Source organism: Aedes albopictus, chromosome 3 (assembly GCF_035046485.1).
Source record: "Aedes albopictus strain Foshan chromosome 3, AalbF5, whole genome shotgun sequence".
In the NCBI taxonomy this organism is placed as follows: Eukaryota; Metazoa; Arthropoda; class Insecta; order Diptera; family Culicidae; genus Aedes; species Aedes albopictus.
This window is the reverse complement of record NC_085138.1, coordinates 222202907-222228496: the sequence shown is the minus strand read 5'-3', so window position 1 is coordinate 222228496 and position 25590 is coordinate 222202907. Positions and strand designations below refer to the sequence as shown.

At 39.1% G+C, this 25590-nt stretch overlaps 1 protein-coding gene across 3 annotated transcripts; it reads left to right on the top strand.

The window, feature by feature from the left end:
- The first annotated feature begins 718 nt into the window (after positions 1-718).
- On the top strand, positions 719-21682 carry LOC115269433 (uncharacterized). Of its 3 annotated transcripts, none has more exons than XM_029878196.2 (7): positions 719-1157; positions 17063-17163; positions 17234-17350; positions 17410-19137; positions 19204-19235; positions 19336-19548; positions 20558-21682. In XM_029878196.2, exons 1-7 carry the CDS (start codon positions 1073-1075, stop codon positions 21543-21545), a joined length of 3264 nt encoding a protein of 1087 aa, XP_029734056.2. In that variant the 5' UTR covers positions 719-1072; the 3' UTR covers positions 21546-21682. The 3 variants fall into 3 exon arrangements, with proteins under 3 accessions (XP_029734056.2, XP_029734057.2, XP_029734055.2); XM_029878197.2 differs by having other exon boundaries at positions 17231-17350; positions 19336-19552; positions 20558-20696; XM_029878195.2 differs by having other exon boundaries at positions 720-1157; positions 17231-17350.
- Positions 21683-25590: the final 3908 nt, after the last annotated feature.

The following is a 25590-nucleotide window of genomic DNA, read 5'->3' as shown; positions in this document are numbered from 1 at the left end:
AGTACAAAATGCATCGAGGGGTGATTCGACAAATCACTCCCATACAAATTTCAAATTGATATTTATATATGTTCCCCGGGCACTAGAATTCATGAAAATTTGAATTTCGGCTCAGTTTGGCATGCAGATTCAGACGAGGTTTCAGAATATGGAATTATCTTAACCCCGCTAAAGAAGCCAATTGAAAATCCGTTAGAAAATTTGTGATTTGACATAATGCGTTAAAAATGTCCGGATTTACCGTAATAACTCCGTAAGTTTTTTTTGTTGTTGCATATAGATATTTTGACTACAGACAAACAGGCATAACATTCACTACCAGTGGTGTGAGCATTGTTTTTCTTCGCGTTTGATGTTTCACACTAGTGCCTTCAGCTGGAGATGTTGTACAACGCACAACGTTTTCAACAGGTGGTGACATGGATTTTTAAGAAAATTGAGGTGTCACGTTTGTTTGTCTGTGCTTTGACTGCCGACGTTCCATCATTAACAAATTATCAAATATCGTGACCAAGACCGTGACGGCTCGATTGTCATATTTTGTCTGAATTCGGGTTAACGACAGTCGAGGTAATGGTCTGAACCCCTGTCCCGCCTTTTGTTGCTTGATTTTCGAATTTCGCGCATAAAATTCATTTGTGAACGAACATCCCTGCGCATCTTGTTTTGACAACAACAGAAAAGTTCATTTTTTCGCCAAGTATATCTGTCAAAGTCGATTTTTATTTCGTAAAATTCGAATCGCTCTGCGAAGGTTTTTCGTGCAAATGGTCAATCGCGAGAAGGATTTTCCTTCCAAAGTGTAGAAAATTTAAGCTATTTTCCGATCTGTGTAGTCTATTTTGTGTACAATTTCATAGTGTTACCAACGAAAGTACCGTGATTAACCAGTTAGTGGATTTGACTGGGCGGATTGCGTAAAAATGAGTGTTTTCTTCCGATCAGAGCGGGTCGTCTAGTGAAGGTTCTTGGCAGAATGTGAAAATTCAAGCGGAGGAGAGCAAAAGGTGTCAAGTTTGGATCCTACACCCAACTAGCAACAAAGCGAACAAATGGTGCATAAAAAGTGAAAATGAATAGTCTACTGCTCCAGATTTCGTCGTTCACGATATTTTTTGGCCAATCGGAAGCGATTCCCGTCCCAAATCGCCCTTTCGGTAAGTGTGCATAGCCGGATTTCGGAACTGGACATTTAGATAGTCCCAGTGGGATCAGCTATAGCTATAGTCTCTATGAAGCGAAGCGATGCTAGTTGATGCCTATATGCTGGACTGCAGTTACTATGACGGAATTTTTTTTCTTATTCTCTTGGCTAGCTCAAGTGCTGCCTGCCTGCTAGCTACTGCTCGAATGCATTCGCTTTCGTTGCACTGTTTGACGCTATGTACCTAACTATATGGCATATGATGTAGTCGTGCTAGTCGCAGCAGTTTGCTCGCTTGCAGCAATCTATCATCTGGTTATGACAGAGGTTTTCAATCTAGTGCCGATTTCTTTGGGAATCTGAAGAAAATTCTAAAACAGTCGAATTTATTATTTGTTTTTGATTACTTATTCTGTTCCAAAAAAATACTTATTTTTTCTTAATTTGTTCTGTTATTCGAAATGTAAAATTTTCTAGAATTGTTTCCTTACCCTGATGCAAAGTGTAAACCAGGCCTGCCCAACCTTTAACGATCGCGGGCCATATTTTACACTCCACACCAGTTGACGGGCCAGAATTGAAATGTTATAATCCATACGTTTTCTTGAAACTTTTCTGAGCATTTCTTGCCAAGGCTATGGCTAATTCCTATAAATCCAAATTCGTTTAAATTCTGGAAGAATTTTGGAGTTGGTGACGATATTGTAAAAAATTGTCTTCATAAACGAAGATTCGTATTTTTTGTGTTGTCCCAGAACTTGCCGGAATTTTGAGATTATAGCCACATAAATAAAATCTCAAAAATACACAAGAATTGTTATTGAATCTTCTATGAATTTTGAGATTTTTTTCCTTCCGCTGTTGGAGAAAATTAAGCCATTGCGCACAATAAACTGAAGTTTTGAACCGAAATTCTGAAAATGAGTAGAATTACTCTGAGGTTACGCTGACATGTTTGTTTTTTAAATTGCAATGTCAGCCAGAATTCTGAAAATTTTGCAAACATTTCAAAGTTCATTGTGAAAATTTGAGGCCTCTCCTGGCCGAAATTCTTACAGAACTCAAAATAACTTATTGAAAATCTTTGAAAATTTACCTAAACATATATGTCAAACTTGTTTTGAAAATATAATTCATTGGAAAAAGGGAAACATTCAAAATAATTGCTCCACTGGCCAAAAGTCATAACTTTTCTTTATTCGTGCCGCGGGCCGCATGAAATGTCCTCGCGGGCCGGATGCGGCCCGCGGGCCGTACGTTGGGCAGCCCTGGTGTAAACTAACAGTATATCAATCTCAATCAAAATTACAATTACAATTCAAGCAAGTAATATTGTATCATTCATTAAATATACAGATATTGATCAACTAATAATCTCCTTTAATTCTCAATATAGTTTGTATACTAGGAATTCCATGATTACAATTCATTTTTTTCTTTTATTGATTTCATAGGGCATTGGTTCCCTTATTAAGCATGTGGCTCCCATTTTCATCCTACGAAAAACAAAGGATTAAAGCGCTGTTTGTTTTGTTTCTTATTTTTGTATCTTTTGTTAGAAGTGAGCACCCATCAAAGAACGGAATCAATCGGTGTCGTAATCGCTTGTTTTCGAATAGGATGAATATGGGAGCGTAAAATTACTGATGGGACACATACCCTAATAACTTTTCGGGGAGAACAATGACAAACCCCCTTGAGTGGTTCATTAATTTATGTCGCATAATTTTTAAGCCTGAATCAGTGTTTTCCAAGCATTTGAATGTCGATACACCAGTAGTTATTTATGAAAAGTGTTTAGTGGTAGTTTTTTTTACTAAGTATAATAAATACCTACTTCCCTGATCTGTTATAATGTTATTTGGATCACAAAATTGATTTCAAAGTGAAAGTTATAAGTCTTATGAGCAACTTTGCCAAAAACTTATCCTTCTAAGTGGTACAGATCGTGATATATACGACGTTTAGGCCAAACTGGATGCTCCCAAGAACACTAGCGCCACGTGGTGAGTGATTCTTGGACTAAATTGTATTATATGCGAAAGTTCTTAGCAACTTTGCTGAAGACAATACCCTTGTTAGTATTCCAGAACACAAAATATACGACGTTCAGACTGAACTAGAAGCTCCTAAGAAAACTAGCGCCACACAGTGAGTGATTCTCGAACTAAATTATTTTCCATGCGAAAGCTGTTAGACTTCTGAGCAACTTTGCCGAAGACAGTTTCCTTCTAAGTGGTTCAGAACGCGAGATATTCCACAACTACTGACAAAATGTAGTGCCCACATGTCCGACATAATGCCCTATGTAGCAGATTCCCGGTGATCAGTGTTCCCGGAACCACTTTTTCAACATATCAACACAATCTTGACGAAATTATCTTTCAAAAACCCACATTAATCAACCTAGTGGTGATAGTGCCTTTCTCGTCGAATATGTCCTCACGATCTTTTCCTCGACGTAAGTCAAAGTGTTCCTGAATCCTGATATTTTTTTTAAGAACTTATGATGACACATAGTCCGACGTTATGTTCAACGTATAAGCAGAGCTGAATAATATCAGACTTCTCAGTTGAATGCTTGAGCACCTTCACTAGCACTAGCACTGAGACTGATCAATATCAAGACGATACTAACAAGCTATGACATAACTTTTTACACAATCACAGATCACTTTGCGGTCTTCGACAAAGTTTTTTCTGCACATTTTAGGCTATATTTTAATGACAGTTAAAAACAAGAACGATAGGTAGTGAGTATAGTGAGACGTCTGTTTGTATGTGGATTTAATTTGTCAAGATTTTGTTCTCTTACACATTTTTGTCCCTTGCATTGATTTTTATTTACTTTTGTAGTTCTGGCGAAGCACCAAACGCTGGTTGTGCAACCCTACCGGTAGTCTCTAATGTGGTATGAGCCTTCCGTTCTAGTTAACCGTTCCTCAGGTTATTAAAAAAGTCGAGATGTGATGTGTCACATGGTACATTTGGTTACTTTCGATGCGATACCGGAATAGGTTCCAGAGCACTACCGGGTCTCCTAAATATAGTCTGAGACTATTTTATTGTTAACGTTCTTATGGTTACCTTAAAACCACGATTTGATTTATCTCATGCATGGGTATAGATCACTTTTACATTTAACCACTTTCAGTGGGACACTCAGAACCGGTTTCGAGACACTACCGGTTGTCTAAAATATGGTCTGAGGCTATGTTCTAACGAATCGATCATCGTGTTAACAAAAAAAGCTAATATTTGATGTACTGTCAAACACCGCGTATTCATCACTCTTAAATACGACACTTTTTAATTCATACTCCGCTCATTCGACGTTTGTCGAATTAAAAAATGATCAAATGTAGCAGTGCAATACTCTGTAAATACTAATGATCCGATATGAGCCATTTTACGAGACGTTTCGGATCAGCTGATCGCTCATTTCATGAATGAAAATTTGACAGGAGGTTGCGCCCAAGCCCGTGAGTGTTAATAGTCCTGTTCAACGACGTAGGTTGAACTTGCTCGAACTTGCTCCATCCCGCTCTTTCTCATTTGTTGACAAATGGGTATGAGTAGGATGCAGCAACTTCGAGCAAGTTCAACCTACGTCGTTGAACAGGACTAATATCAATATCAACACTGTTGTCGTTTCGTAAAATAGACTATTATGGCGCCAGCACCAAACCGAATAGCGACATTTTGACTAGCGACACTTTTCGACTAGCGACACTTTTTTTCAGTACCGGGTGTAGTGCGCTGTGTGCGTTCAATGATGCACTATCATATTCGTCACTTCCGATGTATGTTGTAAACAACCCATAATTAGCAAAAAATATTTTTCCCAAAAAAAGTTTTTCGATTTCCAACCGAATTCATAATATTGTGCTGTTAGTCACACCCGCAGTGATTCCTCGTGCAGCTGTTATTTCCGGAAGTTCAAATTTGGTGCTTTCCTACACCTGATCCGTTTGGTGATCAGCCACAGTGAACTTCGGAAGCCAACAATAGACGAGTGCACCGATGAACTGAATTCATCGCGGTCCGAGAATTTTGACACTAGAGCGGGGTCGCTTCCAATCAGAAGAGAAAGATTTCCAATCAGAATTGAACAATTCTGATTGGGAACGACCCCGCTGTAGTGTCAAAATTCTCGGACCGCGATGAATTCAGTTCATCGGTGCACTCGTCTATCGTAAAATGAACAAGCTATTAATTCGTACCACCACAGTATTTGTTGGATTTGTATTCAAAAACAAGTCCTACAATAGACGAGTGCACCGCCCGCTGAAAGTTCACTCGGGCAGCGAATTTTGACACCACAAACCGGTTCCGCATCACCGGTTCAGATATCGTCGGTTTCCTGCAATAGGGGCACAACTCAAAAAATGTGAATTTTCAGAATAAGCGTTCGAAAGTTGGGAATCTTGAAGCACTTTCTACCAGTTCACATATTTGACTCATCATTTAACAAAAGTAAACAAATTTTGATTGTTGTATCATGGAAAGAGACTGTAGGAGTATCTGTTTCATGAATTTTCAACGACTATTGAAAAAGTTGACTGATTTTGAGTTGTGCCTTTATTGCCGAAAATTGGTAAAAAATACAAAATCTCCCGTTTCTCAACGAATTTTGGAACGGGTCTTTGTGAGATGGAAGATTGCATAGTTTTTCATCATTTGCCATTGAAATCTCAAAAATGACAAATTTTGAGATGTGCCCCTATTGCAGGAAACCGACGATATGTTCTGAGAATATTTTCCTGCTTACTGTTCATCAGGATATCAAAAAAGAGACTATTTGATATGTCGCATGCATAGGTTTGGGTAACTTTTATACTTGGCCACCTCCGGCGGGACATCTGGAACCGGTTCCGGAATATTACCGGTTTTGATATATATTGCAAGAATTTAACATTCGGGGCTGGGAAAGCGCATACCTACGTTCCAAAATTTATTAAATCGGAAGAAAAGGGGTCGAGTTAAAATTACCGTTCCTTTTTTTCCATACCTCCTGTGGGAGTGTAAAAACAAATTCCTGAAAACGGCGACGCGGCATTCGCAGCATGGACGAGAAGAGTTCTCATTGAGTAACTGAAATTATGCTCGTCAAACACTATATTGGGAAGCAGACCATACTGTGGCTCAGCAAGAACCTTATGCCCGGAAGTGGCAGCGTACATGCGAAAATGCATATGTCAAGATGCAATGTGTTAAAAAAAATCAATTTCCGACTTGAAGATGGCAAACCTTGAAACTCATGTACACATCTACACGCACCATTCGACTTGCGGATGCTTTAGTTAGAGCTTCGGTACTTCCTGCCTTCCCCTAACTCTTCATCTGGTTGGCCGGCTGCTCGTGAAAGTTGGCTGCATTGCACATTTGGAGATGATAAAACCGAACAGCTGTTGCGGGCTTGGCGGCTGGCTGATGCTCTTCTCATAACTTTCCGCGATAAGTATTTATCGCGCTGGAAGTCTATTTCTTTTGGCAGCAATATCGGTAGCTAGGGTAATTAAATCAATCTATTAACTGACGATACAAAAACGCAATCGCCCCGTCTGCTCGGGATTGATATGAATATAGGTAGGTCTAATTCAGGGTTTCTCTAACTCAACAGCACGCGTTCCATTGATTTTCAGATCGCAAATTGTTATCAATGATTCTTTCAATAAATTTTCCTTGTGATATATTTTAGAGATTCAATTTTAGAGGCTCTGAAACAGATCCTGTATGTGAATATCTGTTAGGGCCCGTCCATAAACTACGTAGACTGTTAGGGGGAGGGGTTTTTGGCCTAAGTCTACGGTTTATACTATTTGAGATGACAAAAAGTGAGTCTACGTAGTTTATGAGTATCGCCATATGTAATTGCTGTTAGTCATATCTAAATAAATAAAAATAAAATGGTGTTGTCCAAAAAATAAAAATAGTAGCACTGAGATAGTTTTTTTATTATCAATAATTTTGGTTCGCAACGGTCGAACATTTGAGAACTAATTTGTAGTCATTCGGACTGACGCCACGCTACCTCTCTGTTTATTCAGCAAAAAATATTGTTGTCTCGAGAGAGTTTTAGCAATACTCAAAAGCACGCGATACTGGGGCTTGAACTTTACAGATGCCAAGTAGTAGTCTTCTTTTTCTTACACTACTTCACTGTAATAAATACTTTCCGAAACCATTCATCTGGAACGAGGGGGTATTAAAATATCTCAAAAACAAAAAAAGGAAAAAAAAACTTGAAAAATCGTAAATAGAGTCATTATTGAAAACATATTTTTCAATTATATATCGACAAAATATTGTTAGAAAGCATTGAAAATGCAAATTAAATTTTGCATCTGTGATATTCACTTTAATACTTATGAGATCTTGTTTTTTATTCGATTTCCTCAAACAAAGCTACTCGTAGCTAGCTATTTCTAAATGCATGAAAATTCCGGGTCATAATTGGCTCGGTAGCTTAGTTGGTAAAGCACTTGTCTAGCGAATACGGGTCGTGAGTTCAAATCTCACCTAAGCTGTGATTTTTTTTCTCAATTCAACCAATAATTTACCCATCTGTACATATGTACGTTGAGTTATTTGAAAATCATATTTTTAAATGTTATACATACACAGCTGAATTGTTCTCAGATGTTACTTGTTAATGATAATCTTTGTTTTTCTTGGAAATAGTGTTACTGCCTATAAAAATGAATTGAATATAGAGGAACTTACGACCGTTTTGTTCTCTTTGTCCTGGGTTTTTTTTGATACTTATTGAACTCAAAATCGGCCTCAAATCTTTCCCAATCACGCTGAATATATGACCAAGTTTAAGGCAATTTGGCTGACAAAAGCCCCTTATGACGGAGAAAACAAAGCTGCCGATAATACTCTTAGTCACCCTAATTGAACTACTGACTTTCTTAAAGATGTCAAAATTCCAATTTGTTTAGAATACGCATTCTTTGTCGATTCTCAAAGCAAAGTCTGCATCAACAATAAACTGCAAATAGGCTTTTCAACAATGGTGAATAGTATCGGTACTTGCAATAGAACGACAAAAAATGCTGGCAATAGTCCTGTTCAATGACGAAGATTGAACTTGCTCGAAGTTGCTGCATCCTGCTCATACCGATTTATTGACCCATTTATTTTTAGGAGAGAATCCTTGACCCTTAGGATTCCGCTACATACACCCTTGAACAAAAGTATACACCGACTTGTGTACGATTCTTTTTGGCTTTATGTAAATAAAATGTCGGTAAGCAAATGTTGTACGTGATTATTATAATCGATTCAATTTGAGTTTATGTCATTTGCACTGTAATAACGGGATAAAAACCAAGTACAGTCGAGTCTCTTACTATACTAAACTAAACGAAATCCTATTAAACGGATTCCTACTAAACGGACTTCTACCAGACAGGGATGAACGTTATAGGAGACTAAGAGCTTATGGGATTTCGGCTTTTTGGGGGTGTGGCCTATTATCTCGGGTGTGTTAAGAGATAGCGCAATACTTTCTTCGGCAAAGTTTTAGGGCTTGAAAAGATCTACCATTTTTAGAGCTTTGGTTTATATGATGAGTTGGCAACTTCGCCGCTAGAGGCACCATCAACACTTTGATGCTAAATTGCACTATAGGAACCAGATCGGTTGTCAAGCAAATGTTACGATATGCGATAGGCTCTAGACCCTGATAACTTGGAAGGAGAGTGTCTTCAGGAAAGTTGTTTGGCACGCCAATAACTTACTGATGAGTAGTTGCGAAGTTCGAAATTCCTCTACTGGGAGGCGTTACCCGAGCAGGGAATGAGAACTAATTGAAAACAAATTGAGTTATTTAGATATCACGAATTTTGATAACAAAGTGAGTTCTCATTTTGTATGACTTAAGTGTTAACATAACAAAATATGAAAACAAAATAATGTACTGGAATATCTAATTGAAAACAGAAGGAGTTCTCATTGATAACAAATTGATATCTCATTTTGTTATCCACATTTAACGACTTGATATCATACGCAATTCTCAGGGAGTTATCATATCTATAGGGTAATAACTAAAAATTAATAACAAATTTAGTATTCATTTTGATATTTTATTGGGTATTAATTTACATAAATAAGTAAAAATTTAAATGAGATTTTAATTTAAATTCAGAAGAATTTCGTGATTAAAAACTTGTTTTGCATCAGATTATGGCCCCTATTAATGGCGTAGTATTATCGATTGTTACATTAACCTTTCATAAACAGTCATTTCTAACTTGGAGCCTACACGAAGAAAAATTGTATGGAAATCGGATATGATATCCTCATAGATATGCAGCTATAGCATGATTCAACTGGTGGACATTGAAGTGACAAAGAAAAATAAATTTGGAGTCAAAGGACAACTGCATAAATGTCAGTGTAATTTTCAAAACTGTATCAAACTTCACGGGATTCATCATTTTGGTACGGAGGTACACTGCCGGTGGACGCATAAATGTCCCATGTGCAAAAACAGAAAATCGAGAAAATCGCGTCTAAAGTTCGGAAAAAGTAAATTGTCTCAACTATGAAGTATTAGTGCTGAATCGTGTTCTAACATCAACGAATTTTTAATTTGAGCACTATTTTTTGTTTTAGAGCGATTTTATAGTTCCATAGGATTTCCAATGAAACGTGACGCTTATGCGTCCACTTTTAAGAATGTTACAAATCGGCCATGCATTTTTTCGACAATTTTCGGAACAATCTACCTATTCTTATTTCCCCATATGATATTACCCCACGATACATGGTCATGGGCTGCAAAATCTCAATATTGCCAAAAAATGCACATGGGACAATTATGCTTCTACCGGCAGTACAACACTCAGCGAAAAAACTTACAAAATTCATCAAAATACCTTATGTTTTTTTGCTATAAGTAAAACTTATGGATGCCATAAGAATACCTGATCATGCTTGCTATGACAAATTTCATAAGATAGACTTATGAAAAGAACAAAAAAATCTTAAAATGATGCAGACTGGATTCGATCCATGAACGTCGGGATCACTGAGCCCGTTATTTATGTACACGGCCACCGACGCTTGAGAATACCATGTTGCGAAACATGAATAAAAGCCAAGCTCTGAGACGATTCTACGACATAGAGCGACCTTATGAAATTCATCCGAAACATTATGAATTATTTAAAGGCCGTTTCATAAGTTGGGCCTTATGGAAATCTTTAAATTATTTGGCTGAGTGAATGAATTCTTCCTTTGCGGGAAAACTTTATAAAGGTAAAATTTGTGAATTACTTCGGTTGGCCATATCCAACTTCATTTGTCTTTAACCCTCTAATACCCAAATTTTTTATGTTGATCTAAATATCATTTTTCGTCATCTAAAATCGATTTAAACATGTTTTTGAAGATGATTCTTTTTAATTCTCGATTTCGTGAATTTCAGTTTTTGATTTTTCTAATTTTTAATTTTGAACATCCCCACACTTTTATATTTTTCCTGGAAGCCAATTTGGGGAACGGATTTTTTGGGATGAAAACATTTTGAGATTTTATGATATTGTTGAAATATTATTATTTTAAATTTTTTTCGCAAAAAAAAAAAATTTTCCGTAGAATTTTAAGGAAAATAGTTTTAGAGTGTATTCGATTCTGTGACTATGTTAAAACCGGGCAAGGTCTCAGTAACAAGAGACCCCTCGAGCTGGGTCTCAGGGTCGGCTTGCTACCGGGTAAGCTGAGGGGCTACGTGAACAAGAAGTGTAGTGTACAGTCACCTGACTAGGACTATTGTGGAGAAAGGACTTGAAAAGCTTTTTAGGTAATCTAAGGTTTTATTTATTAAACTGGTCTATTGGGGTTTTGAGGGTTAGATCGGGTTTATTGAGCTCTACTTCTACTACTATTGTTCTGTGTGGGTGTGGGATAGCTATTTATTGGGTCACGTACCGGTACACTGCTAATAACACTAGTTTACAGCATTTTTGAACTCGGTAAGCTGATGATCATTTTTAGTGTAGAATCATGCCCTGAGTTCGAAAACGCGAAGGAAAAAAATTACAGTCGAGCGGAATTTTTTTCGACTTTCCATACAAGGCTGATGATTTGAAATCGATTTTTGTTCTATTTTTAAACAACGTCGCTCACTTCACACATCTCATTCTCCGTAATCAATGCTCCGATTGAGCTAATTTTTTTACTGTAACTCACCCACATATTATATGTCAAATTAACGTCGAGAAAGAATTTTTAGATTGTTTTTTTCTTATTGAAAAAAATACATTTCTTCATATATTTTTTTGAAATTTGGCTAAAATTTAAGGAGATCGTCCCTAAAACTCGCCAATATCTTGAATTTCATCAATCTGACGCAAAACCTGCGTTCAGATGATCGAATGCTATTGTATTCAGCTTTTAATTTATGGAAAAAGATTTGACATTTGTTGAACAAAACGCAAGATATTTGAATTTTAGTAAATTCCATATTTGTAAAAATTGTAAAACTCGATATTGAGCTAAAACTCAAAAACTGCTCTACTTTAAATTTTTTGAAGCACGGTTTCGAAATCAGTACTAAATTGTGCATCAAAAATTTTGGTCGTTGACAGAAGTTCACGACTTTCGTTTTATTTTGTAAACTAGTGTAATAACCAGTCACCCTAAAAAGACTTATTAAGTTCAAGCCAATTGAAATCAATAGCTTGACCATTACCCAGAATCATAAATTATAAATTCTGTGTCAACATGTAAGTACAATACTCAGGTAGATTAAACAAGCATTTTGGGGGCCGTTCATAAACCACGTAGACTTTTGGGGGGGAGGGGGGGGGGGGGTGTCTGGCTAAAGTCTACGCTCCATACAAATTTCAAAATTTATGTATGAACAAAAGTCTACGAGGGAAGAGGGGGGATCTGAGATGGCCAAATTTTGGTCTACGTGGTTTATGAACAGCCCCTTGTGAATATAATTAATGTTAATAAAGCATATTATACCTATTTTAGATTTTTGAAATCAAATTTTGTTATCATTGAGTTTTTGAAATGATAACAAAATGATATCTCAATTTGATATTAAATAAAAACAATTCGGAACGAAAACTTGTTTTGATTTCATTTTGTTATCAATAACAAAATGAGTTATCCCTGGCCATGTTCGCAGGGGTTGACGGTATTAAAGTGAAGGAGTTTCATTTTGATTATTGTAATGTAGTGTTCTTTAGTGAAACATATCACCTTTTTAACACTTTAATGCGCCTCCAACGGTTCATCACGAACCGGCTGCTGCAGATGGAGTATGGCTGATCATATGCATCAGACATGCTCGATAAACACGGAGGAACCGCCAGGGCTCAGTAGAGTCTATTCCCAAGCAATAGTTCCAAGTCGGTTGGATTTGAGAAGGTTTTGATGATCGTTACAAATCCTAATAAAAGTATTATAGGATTTGTGACAGGTTTTGGAAGGAACCTTTAACAGCCAGCTGACTTCGAAATGTTGTTTGGGCTCTATTTCCCACGTTTCTCGGTTGATTTTGATTGAAAATTTATTTATGTCATAGTCGCTTTTTCGATTTTTTACAATGTTAGTTGGTCATATTTTCTTTAAATAATGCAATTAAAATCAACCGACGAATTAATAGTGGGAAGGAGATTTGCAGCACTTAATTGTGCTGATAGATTCGAAGCTAACGTGCGAACACTTAAACGCATTGTTGACATCAATGCGTTCGACGTGACATTTTGGACAAAAGCTGACTGCTTTTTATTAACTGAACAACGTTACTTTTGTATGATTAGGTTGACATTTCTAGGCCACGCATGAGAAAATGACATGGTTTATCGAGGTAGGACCGATAGGACAGAACGAATTTGAATATTTTTCATAGTATTTGTAGGGGGATGAATACATAATAGTTGACAAGCAATTTTTGTTTTATTACAATCAACTGACCAACTTAGCGTATTTTTGTTTATCTCTTTGATGGTGCTATGACACCAAAAGAAAAATATCAGGAGTTCAGTTACATGTTTCTGTGGGTTTTTCACCGATGACAATTTAAGGACACAAGAGATGAACACAGAGAAGTAGAAATCAAGAAAACAATTTAATATTTACCCGTAGGCTTTTCGCCGGTTGACAGTACAGTATTTAGCTGTGTACGAAGATACGGATTAGTTGGTGTACAGATGACAGGGTTCTCACGGAAAGTGCTTCAAGCGAGGCTTACATAACAACTGACAATAAAGAAACCTATTTTCCTTGACTTTCTACGCAATGGACATCCGACCGAACACACGTGTTTTTGTTAATCTCCTAAGCATTATTAAGACATGACGTATGTACATGACGGAACAACTAGCAGGACACAGTTCTAGACGTATCTTCTCAATAACGACATTCAGCATATTTCCAATAAAACTACACTTCAATAAAGCAAAGACTAAAGCTGCTATGATAGAACAGACCATAATGACTTAATTGACTATTACCTTGGAGATCTACTTCGAATAACTGACAAATTGACAAGAACCTAACTAAATACATGGACCATACTACAAAAAAAAAACAATTGACAAAAAGAAAAAAAAGGGGAAACTTTTATTAAAACTATTTTTGTTCAACGCAGGCCAAAACAGTGTCGACTTGGGCCACGATATGCCTACGTACTTCTGTGTGTTGAAACAAAAATAGAGGCTCATAGAAGCAAACGTAGGGAAAGGGTGCGGTGTTAGAACATAAGCACAGTGTGCTACCACCGTAATCACTATGAAAAAAAAAATAAAAAATAACAAAATGAGTTATCAATTTGTTATAGGTTTGTTCTCATTCCCTGCTCGGGTAGTGAGCATGTAAATTTTCAAAACCTCATATCTCAGAATTTCGATAACTTAGAAAGTTGGTGTCTTCGGCTAAGTTGATCAGTATGACATAGACTTACATTAAAAATGAACACTTGTTTCTCAATTCTTCCACTAGGCGGCGCTATTACAAATGCAAATTTTAGAAATCTCATAGCTCAGAATCCTGATAACTTAAAAAGTTGGTGTCTTCGGCAAAGTTGATCAGTATGACATAGACTTACATAAAATGGAATACTTCATTCGCAGTTCTGTCACTAGACGGCGCTAAGCGAATTCCTATTGCGCCCCCCGACCAGTGATCTTATAGGAGTCTCGACTGTACATTTATTGCCGTATACACCCGCAGCAGCAAAGAGAATTGTCAGACAAAAAAGGCACAAAACAAGCAACAAAGAAGACGCAGCGATTACTCTTTGTCCCAACTGGTAACAGATAATGACATGACATGATCTCGAAAATTTTTGTTGCAGACAAAACGGAACCTGAATTTGTTGCGTACTTTTCAACTCGTGAATAATTACTTATTACCAACCCAAAATCGAAACTTTTTGATGATACATCTTCAGCGGCGTTGATGTGTTCACCGACTCGAAGTTACCGCTCGAAAATCACAACGCAAGCCTTAAAAATCTCAAAGTTCGTGGTGCACGATCTTTGTCCTATTATGTTCAAGTTGGGACAAACCTATGTCGCATTGGGTAGAATGTCGCAACAATTTTAGGTTGCGACATTGTCGTTATTGTTGCGCGATGGTTGAATTTTGATTCACTGACCCGCAGAGAAAAATTCAGAGAGCCACCATGCTGCTGAACCATCGTTCCTTACTCTCAGTAATACATTTGATTTCATGAGCTCCTACTTTCTTCTGAAGCATGTTGCCAATAGCGCTGGTAAAGCTTTGTAATGAGAATCGCGTAACGAAACGTTCTGCCGTGAATCGCATATCTGTCCCATTTGCATAGGAAATCCAGCAAAGATGGGACTGATATGCGATTCACGGCAGCGTTTCACTGCAAAATCAAGTGGGTCTGTTGGGCACACTAAACAAAGCCAGCAAGTGCCCTATGTAGGCATATAGGTAGCAGCTATCACTCTGGGATGTAAAGCACCGGTCAAAGAGGAACGAATTTTGATTCGTTTGGGAAAAAAGCTTCATTTTTCAAGTACTGCATGGAAGAAAAATTCACAATCATTTTAGTACTGAACGATGATATGTTAGAACTTTTATTTATGTGTAATGTATTATGTATTCCAAAATATTATAATTTCTTTCGCAATTTAGAAACATCTGCCTGCATCAATTAGTATTATGTAATAGAAAAAAAACCTATTATATAAACTCATTTAGTTTTCCACCGGAAAATAATTTGAAAATATATTGGGCTATATACACATAATTTAGAAGTTTAGCGATGACTATTTTATACAGTTCAATGTAATCAAAAGAGGGGACTGGTACGTTTGGCATAATGCCATTTGGCATAAGGACGTTTGGCATCAAGGACACTTGGCATAAAGGACGTTTGGCATAATGGAAATTTGGCATAAAGGACGTTTGTCATAAAATGATTTCAGTAAAAAATGAACTACATACTTAACGTCAAAGAAAAAAAGAATTCGAAAGATGCATAATACATTATAATGCATTAACTCTTCTGAATGTAATATGCAGACAAGGATGATTTAAACCACCCTTTAAAAAGTTTGCACTCACGAACCTAACACCCTGTATATACATGAAAACGCTGTTGAAGTTATACGTATTAGGGGAGACTGAGGAGACTTGATCCCTGGGGAGACTTGTTCCCCCCATATTTTCTCAGGATCAAAAACAGTTTTCTTCTAGCATATTTTTTCCAAAACAACATCTGGACAGACGACAATGTTTTGGCTACAATTGATTTTAATTGTGTATTGCATTATTTTTTAATGGCTGATGGTTTGTTTTCAGTCCTTCAGAAATCTTTTAGGCGATTCCGAAAAATCTCAATAACTTTGTGAAAATTGAACCAAATCGTGTCAAAATTTTACAGCACATAGTATAAATTAAATACTATCAAACGTATTTATCCAAATAAGGTTGTTATATAAATATTTCAATTAATGTAGCTTAGTGTATACAAGAGTGGCATGGGGAGACTTGATCCCTCGAGGATTACACACACATTATACATGTGAAAAATAAAATTCTATTTGGAAGCCTCTATTTACTCGGAATTCTAGTATATTCAATGATAAAACGTGTCAGATTATTATTATTTTATTACACACCATTAAAAGGGGGATCAAGTCTCCCCATTTTCAAAATACGGCATATCCTTAACAATTTAAGGAAATCTTATAATTTCAAATGCACCATATTCATCAAAAATGTAAGAAAACTTGAAAAGAAAATGAACAGGAAGCTTCTGGAGTTATTTTCACTTTAAATTAAACATGTGCTCAAAAGGGGATCAATTGTGACCCATTTTTGAAAAATACATCATAAAACATGCCTCCATAAAAACACAGTTTTGAAAACTTTAACGATAATTTAAAGTCCTTCTGTTGTGTATAAACTTGCAATAGATGTTTACCTGCCATTCTGTACGAAAAATGGATCTAGTTTTGTGTTTTTTCTTAATGTTACAGGCAAATTAAGAAAAAGGGATCAAGTCTCCCCAGTCTCCCCTACTTATATTGCTTATTTCAAAGTATAGATCAAATAACCATCGTTTGCAATGTAAAATTATATTTCACCTTTTCGACCATTAGGGAGCGTCCTTAAATGACGTAGCTTTTTTACTCCCCCTCCTCCTTCTTAGCATATTTTCCCATACCTAATACATGGTTCGTCACATAATCCCAGACTCCACCTTCCTCCCCCCTCAAAAGCTACGTCATTTATCTATGGACGCTTCTTTATGTGCCCGACAAACTTTTTGCTTTTTTCTACACTGTGCTTTTTAAATGGGCAATGGGTTCCCGGGTACCCTGTCGGCCACATTTAAGGTAATAGGCACAAGCTAGGCGCATTAAATTCGAATCAAATTCTTCATTCAGATTTTCTTTTGTATTCCAGGTGAAAGAAATGTAGCCCTGTTTGGAGTGCTCACCTGTATCGGAATCGGTGCCGTCATTGGCATGTGTGTTTTCTGCAAGAAGAAAAAGGGCCAATTCAAGGTAATGATACCATTGGTTCTGTTGTACCAGAAGATTCTACTATTTCATAATTCCTCATTCATTTTAGAAGTTCGAAAATGATGGTAACATAGAGGAAGTTAAAAATACCGAATATCCTATCCTGAAGTCGCTGAACTCACTGGAGGCCAAAAAATCCGGTGCCATAATACCGAGTAGCCCAACTAATGTGAGTTTGCGTTCAAGTCTCGATAACATTTAGCTGACTGTTGTTTTATTTTTATCCAGCTATCGACCGATAATCTTCTCGACCAAACGGTCCAGTATCAAAATGAATCCGTTTCCTCTCATGAGCTGGATGGAATCGAAAACTATCACCTGCTGCAATACCAGAAGGAAACGTACGCCGCCAAGACGCAATCCGTACGCAACGTAGGCAAAGAAAGCACAACTCCGGAAGCGCCTAGGGTGGTCTTGCATGGGGACGATAACGAAGATTCCAACTCCAACATGCTGCTGTCGACCAGTAAAGAATCGTTGAGCTCGAACTCTCCGCATCCCGGCACTAAAACCAGCTACTCGCTTGAGCAAGAAACGGCTTCCCTGAAGAACTCATCGGTTGGCTTTGGGGATGACAAGCCGCTGATTGACCGCTGCTCGACAGATTTGGAAACGGGAGGTTTGGAAGAGGAAGAGGACGATTCCGGTCCCATGAACATTTCGGTTCAACCTCCAACCCGGCTGGATGATGTTACGATTAGTATCAGCGAGCGAGGTACCAGTTTCTACGAGGAGGCAACTTCGGCGGCAACGACCGGAACGACCAAGGATTGCGGCATTCAGGAGGACGTCACCCCGATGGATAGTCTGGAGGACAATTCATCTGTTCACGAGACCAACAGCATAGAGGAGGCTTTGCGGGCGTTGGATTTCGCCATTGATGGGGAAGATGAAAGCGATGATGGCAGCGAGGATGAGTCCAATTTCGTCGACTATCCGGAAGATACGGGCAAGGTATCTGGTCAGAGGCAGGAAGCTGAAGCTCGGAACGAAAATTTCAATGGCAAGAATTCATCGTCGGACAGCGGTATGGATGAAATTGAGATTAGCGAGAAGGGGACCACTCCGGACATGGTACTGCATGAGTTGATACGGGATGAAGCCGCCAAACTGGTAGATGAAGTATTACTTTTATGCCAAAGTCGAATTGAGGAAATCAAGGAATGTGAAGAAAAGGAACAGCTGGAAGCGGAAGCGGATATAGTTCCGCTTCCGGACGATGATTTTAATGATTTCAACAGTGGGGTAGTACTAGAATGTAGTACTCCTTTTGTCGCAAGGAGAACCTTTGAAGTGGCAAAAGAAGATATACCAATGGTAAAGCAAGCACTGTTCTGTGATGCAAATGAGGAAACGTATGTGATGGATGATGGCAATTCCACGACCAGTGATACCAAACAACTCCCGGAAGAATCTGATAATGCTTTTACCACTTTTACTAAGCCAAATGTTACCAATGTCCTTGATGATGATGATCACGGTGATCTTGTGCAAATCTACCCAGTGAATGAAACCGTCACAATTCCGCTGCCAAATCCATCGGATACATTTGTCCGTGAAGTGGGTGATGGTACCTTGCCGGAAATAATGGTCGATGCCATGATTCCGATGGATGATGCTGCTTCCGACAAACCTACGGCCACACCGATGAACACTCCGATCGAGCTGGGCTGCCCCACTACCGCCGATTGGGACCGATGGCTATCGGCGAGCGCATCCAACGCGTGTGAAGCTGCCGGTGGAGGCTTGCATCTGCCGGGACACGATGAGGATTACTTCAGTGGCCATACATACGACGAGGGTTGGTTTTTGCATGCGCAACCGGGTTGTAGTAGCGGCGGTGCAGGCGGTGGCGATGGGAATGAAACGTACGAAGTGCAGGAAAACGAAGATAATCTGGATTCGACGTACGATTTGTTGCGGAAGCAGTTGGCAGAAATGCTACCACATGCGCAGGTTTGTAAGATTTGGATATGATCCTGTGAGAAGTAATGCTTAGCTTTGGATTTTCTTTATATTCAGGGTGCCAAGGAAGCCGCAGAATGTTTTGATGAGTAAGTAACTGGCGATCAGATATTGCACATCGTCTGCCCGGCGAAATATGTCACATTTTACCTAAACCATACACTTATTTTGTTATTTTTATCTATCCAGAAATGATACCAGTCCGAATCACTACGGAATACAGTACGGAGATCTGGACGAAGCCAGCAATGCACCTTCAACATCAACGGCGGCCAAGGATAACGAGATGATCATTAACTATAAGCGAACTCTCTCGCCAATCATGGAGGAGAGCGAAGACGAATCATTTTATAACAAAACGTCATATTACAAGGAAGCATCCAATTACGTGGAGAGCACCAGGTAGGTATATATTCGCTACAATTTTTGAAATCTTTGCGTATTTATCGTATCGTTTTGCGAATTTTAAAATATTCAAGCAGCATTTTAATGACACGACTAGGTATAGGATTATCATTTTGTTCGCTGAGGGCTGTGCTGTAGACGTGTTTGAACCGGCCGCGGCTTCGAGAAGATCTGATAGGCATACACATGGCCATGATTCGGTTACCAGTGGCGGACGCCAGATATCCGACGAACGCAAGCGGTTTCTAAACCTCTTAAGTGTTTTTGTTTCCGGAAATCTGAGAACAGCAAACAAGTTACGGAAGGTCGAGTGACCCACATATGAGATAGTCGCGACAGGTAAATCTTAGAATCAAGCCTGGCCTAAAATTGGTACGTTGCATTTGCGTTTGCGTTAATCTGACGGTTTTCCCAGTAACTGCTGTATCAGACAGTTACTGAGAGGAGTGTGATTATTGCCATCATAGCATACTCACCGGAAACTTTAATAATTGAGCTGTGGATGTGTCCGAAATGGCGACTGAGTCAACTGAGTCCTTAGCGTTATTTCGTAGGACCGCTGTGGATGGGCTGCTTTTGATAGTAGGTACTTACATTGTTTCGGTCAAGCGGATTTTGTCGACTGTCCGGTTTGTGCAGATTGAGCAGAAACGGCGGAACACGTGTGCCCGCGGTTTCGCACAGTGCGTGACCTTATGCTTGCCTTTATCTTGTCCAGAGGATGTGTGCATGTGTGATGTTTAGGTATGTTTTTAGCTGGAACGTTGTTCCAACGTCGTTCATATCGTCTCGGAACAACATAGCTGCAAGACCAGACAGCTAACCTCGAGGATGTGTCGTGCGCTAGCCCCTCTCTGAAGCAATACCTTCTGGTGGTCTCGGATGGGTTTTGCGAGCAAGGGCATAATTGCTTGATTATTTTAAGATTCTTATGAAAGTACGTACGCAAAGAATAACTGCGTTAGGCACGAGTATGCTTTAACCATTATTTTTCTATATTCCACAGCACTGGATGTATGGAATCTCTCACGGCAATGGGAGTGAACAAAACGCTTATGGCATCAAACGATACGCTTTTTAACTTTGAGGATGTGCTGGACGAAATTTTATCACCGCGGGTACCATCACAATCGCACACTCCGACCAATCGCGATCGGGAACTTCCCGATTATTTTCTACGATCTCCCCGTCACGAGTCGTTGTCTACGACAGCATCAACAGCGACAACTGCGACAATGGAGTCCGGTACCACCAGTAGTACCGGCAGCGAAGCCAACAGGCAACCACCAAAGAGCCTCGAATTCGCACCCCAATGGCCACGAGATTCATCACTCAGTTCTCCAGGTGATCCCACTAGGATCGATTTCTCGCAAGATTCCACCTTCACCCTAGATGAAAAGACATGCATCTCTCTGAGCAAACCGACCAACGAGGAGGACGAAAGGATTTCGGAAATTTCCGAACCGATCCTGGTGTCCTCGTCATCGGGACTGATCAAACAGCCACCGCAGGACGATAACAATAGCCTAATGGATGAGGACATCGCTTCCATCGAGGACGATTCCTTCAACGAGATTCTTGAGAAAGAGAAGCCCCTGGAGAACGAACAGTATAATCATTTTTTAGATCTACATAGCACTGCGGCAGAGTCCGTACTGACCGGCCTAGTAGAGCCGCCTGAGCCCGAGCCAGATGAAAATTTTGATCCTGCTTCTGCCGTCCTTGTAACCGCGGGCAGCACCGTCGCCACCGGCCAGAAGGATGCGGTGCTTTTGCAAAACAAACTGAATTTAGAAAATACCTACCACAATCGAGGCATTACTGATGAACAAGTAGTCGTAATCGAATCCATTGATCGGTTTTTGCTTAAGTCCAGGAATGTTAGTTTGCCAGAAGACAAAAGTACAAATCCCTTGGTTAATGGTCACATTAGTAGTGGTAAGCTATCCAGTAGATCTGATGGTAAGAATATTTGTATAAACTATGATAACTGAGCTAGAACTATACATCGGCAATGTTGTAGAGATTAAGAGGAAAATAATGGAACCTAATAAAACAAAACTGTTAGATATTTATTAACGATTAATACACTGAAACTGAATAGACACTGGTTCTGATTTACGAGAAATTATCAACGATTCTGATTTTTGTTCTATAGAGACAAGAGAATGCCCCTTTTTTTCCTTCTAAACCATAGGGGGAAAAATCTGCTCAACAAACACCCTAACAGGAAGGTTAGGGTATAGTGTGGGGTTTAGGCCGTCTTCTACAACAAAAGTAAAAGTCAGGACTACTCTATCCTCGACCCACTAAAACACATTCCTATGGTCGCCAAACCCTTCGTCTCTCCGGAACCACCAAGAAGGCATTGCTTCAGAGAGGGGCTAGTGCACATCGCACCCTCAAGGTAACCTGCGTAGCCTACAGCAACGAACATCGATGACTCGCTTTGGAGAGTCCATCACGGTAGCATGCTGGTGCTTAGCCAGTTTCCCAAGTGGTCCTCGCCACTCCCTTTGTCCTCGGAAGGCGGGCAGGATCAACCCCGCCCGCGCCCAACTGCTTTGCAGACATCAAGAACTGATGCCCACGTGCAACCCGATCTGACCTGCTGAAGGCAAGGGTATCACTACCCTTCAAGCCCTATCAGCTGCACCAGAAGGTTGCTGACAGCATGGTCTCCACCTGCCCCGACCCTTGCCGGGTACCCCTTTCCAACCGCGGGCTCGGATCCAACCCAGTAGACCGACGCCACGACAGCACCGCTACCGGGACTTCCTCTCCGCGGCCACTTAATCGCTGTAAGGGTTGATCTCGACCGCAGGGCACCGGTATGACCTACCAAAGGATTTCTAGAAGAAATTGTCGAAAAATATCCAGGAGGATTCCTCGAAGGAATTCCATGAGAAACTCCTGGATGAGTTTCAAGAGGAATCGAAGGGATTTTAGGAGGAATCCCCGAAGGAATATTAGGAAAGATCCCCAAAGGAATTCCAGAAGGAATTCCACGAGGAACCCCTGAATTAATTGTAGGAGTAATCCCCGCAGGAATTCCAAGAGGAAATTCCGAAAGAATTCCAGCACGAATCCCAAAGGAATTCCAGCAATAATCCAAAAGTAATTACAATGAATGCACACCCTGAAATTCTACCGTGAGGTCGCCATTCACCGCTCATGCCCCATTCACCGCTCATTTTGGGTCAATCATATAAAAATTATCAAATGTTATTAAGTATCGTAACAAAAGTGAATGTAACATGCTGTCACATCAAAAAACTTTCATTTCACCAAGTTTTTATATGGGTGTACCTGAAATCACGTTCTCAAAAAATATTTCTCACACTGCGCTGCAGGACAACATGGGAACTGTTCAGGGCAAACAGCAGAAGAAATATCCAACAGGTGAAACCCGTTAAAGATTCCATTTTGACAAAAAAGGATGAACTGAACGTCATGAATCATCAATACTTTGGTGAATAAAAGTTATTTTGTTTTTATAAATGAATAATTTCTGTGATTCCATGAAAAAAAAAAATCCAGGGAGCGGTGAATGGGTGAATGAGCGGTAATAGGAGTCAAGAGATTATACATTTGAATTTTCATTTTTTCGAATGTAAACATATTTTACAATCGTTTTATATTTTTTCTATAATAACAACATAATTGTTGAGTTGTTAACGTAAATTAAAGTGCAATATTCGCAAACGTCGATTTTTAATGTCATATACTTTACGAAAATGCCGTTAAATGAGCAATGAATGGCGACCTTACGACTCGCCTTACGGTATTTGAATTTTTTCGGAAGTGCTTTATAAAGGTCCCATTAGACGTGACAAATGTTAGGCCAAACAGATCTCCATTTAGCATAGTGACTATGGATCGCCAATCCGGAGACGGCGGGTTCGATTCCCGTTCCGGTCGGGAAAATTTTCTCGACGCCCTGGGTATAGTGTATCATTGTGCTTGCTTCACAATGTACAAATTCATGCAATGGCAGACAAAGGAAGCCTTTCAATTAATAACTGCCCAAGTAACAGAAGTAGTTGAACAACAGTTTCTTAAGCTAAAGCTTGCTTAAGAGTGGTTTGTTCCACCATAGACTAATTTCAAGACCTCGATGTACCAAAGAAAACGATCAAATTTTCGGTGACCAGTCCGGTACCCAATAAATATTCATAACCGTGTATTTTTTTCCGTGTAAATTGCCTTTTGTGTAAATTTTATTTAGCGTGTTACACTGATCTGACAGCTCTGACAATAAGGGACTAAACATAAATTACGTAAAGTGAGTACCGAGGATTGTTCACATTCTGCGAACTTGACTGCGGAAAAAATCGAGACCATGACGCCGCTGGTTTCACTCTTATACAGCAAAAATGTTTGTTGGGTGTGGAAGTGCTCAAAGAGCGCTAAGTTGAAGAGAGGCAGGCCAAGTTCCAGTTGGAACGTAGAGCCACTATGAAGAAGAAGAATAAGTCTAAAAAATGACCAACACAGAGTGAAACATCTTCTTCTTCCTTATGGCTCAACGTCCCATTGGGACTTGGTTAGCCTCAATTCTTTAAGCACTTCCACAGTTATTAACCCTTAAGGGATGTGGATAACTTTTTTTTGCATCGTTATGCTTCTAGCTTTTTGTTTTTATCAAGGGGATTAGTTGTGCTATCATATGCATATATGGAGATTATGTTATGCTAGAACATTTTGGAGATATAGCTGCAAATGTAGTGTATACCACTTGATATTCGCTCGATTTCGGGTAATATTTCTGTGCAAATGTGATACATTTTAGTGAATATTGCCCAAAACGCCTTGTTTGGTTGTAGCTGTTAGATAGAAATGAGTTATGTCCTTATACAGCTGTTCCATAGATTTCAAGGTTATCCAAAACGCCCAAAAGTTTTGAACTCTGTCTACTGAATACAAATAGTTATGTTTACTTTTTAAAGCACTTGAACTTGAAGAATTACATTCAAATATACATTTTAAAACATGAAATGATGGTAGTCATGATCTGGTGATGTTCTAGGCAACTTAAAAAAGCTCTGAAGTTGTGATTGTAAGGCCTTTACCTGTAATCTATATATATAAAAATGAGTTTGAAGTCCCTTTGAGGCAACAAAACTCATGAACGGCTGAACCGATCAGGATTATTCTTGCTTGATTAGATTCGTATTCATGGTGGCTGTGTTTATATGTAAAAAAAGTTACGAAAATCAACTAAAAAGCAGAACAATTGTGAAATTACTGAACTTATTGTGAGCGGGGGAGAAATTCAAAACGATCGCAATAAAACCAATCTAGAGTGCGGGGCTGCAATGAACTCAACAGCTGTCAAACAACCCCAACCAAAATGGCAGAACAACGTCTGCCGGGACAGCTAGTAGTATATAAAACTAATGTATGCATGTCAGAACTGATTTCATTAGATCCATACATGTAAATCAGAGTATGAAAGACCAACTGCACATCAATGGCGATACCTTAGGCCATCCAAATCATTCTGGAGTTAAGGCCTATATATCTACACCGGTAATAACGCATCGGTTGCATTTCAAACTTAGTATAGTGCGTTTTGGTAGCCATAGAAGATCAGTTGAATCATATGATACTTGTATACACATCATAGAGGCATCCTGGATCATCCGAACTATTCTAAAGTTGTGAAATATGGTTTGAATTTGAAATGGTGTACCAACAGAAGTGCACAAACATAAGATTTTGCCCATTTGATTTATACACATAGTGCAAGCCATGGGAGAGAAGTTTCCAGATCATCAGGGATATCTGAGGTCACCTTTCAGTTTTATGCGGTTAAGGCCTTCAGATCTGTGGCATAGCCAGCCATGCTTTGAAACCGGAAGTTGCCAAGTGGAGTAAACAAGCAACCGGAAATCATCAAGGCAACCCTGTATGTTATTTTTTGCAACTTCTCATCGTAATAGGCCATTTTACCTCACGCAAATCTGACAGGAAAAGGCCTACTTTCCCACACCAAATTAACAGTGCTGTAATGGCTCATTACAGCACTGATTTGCG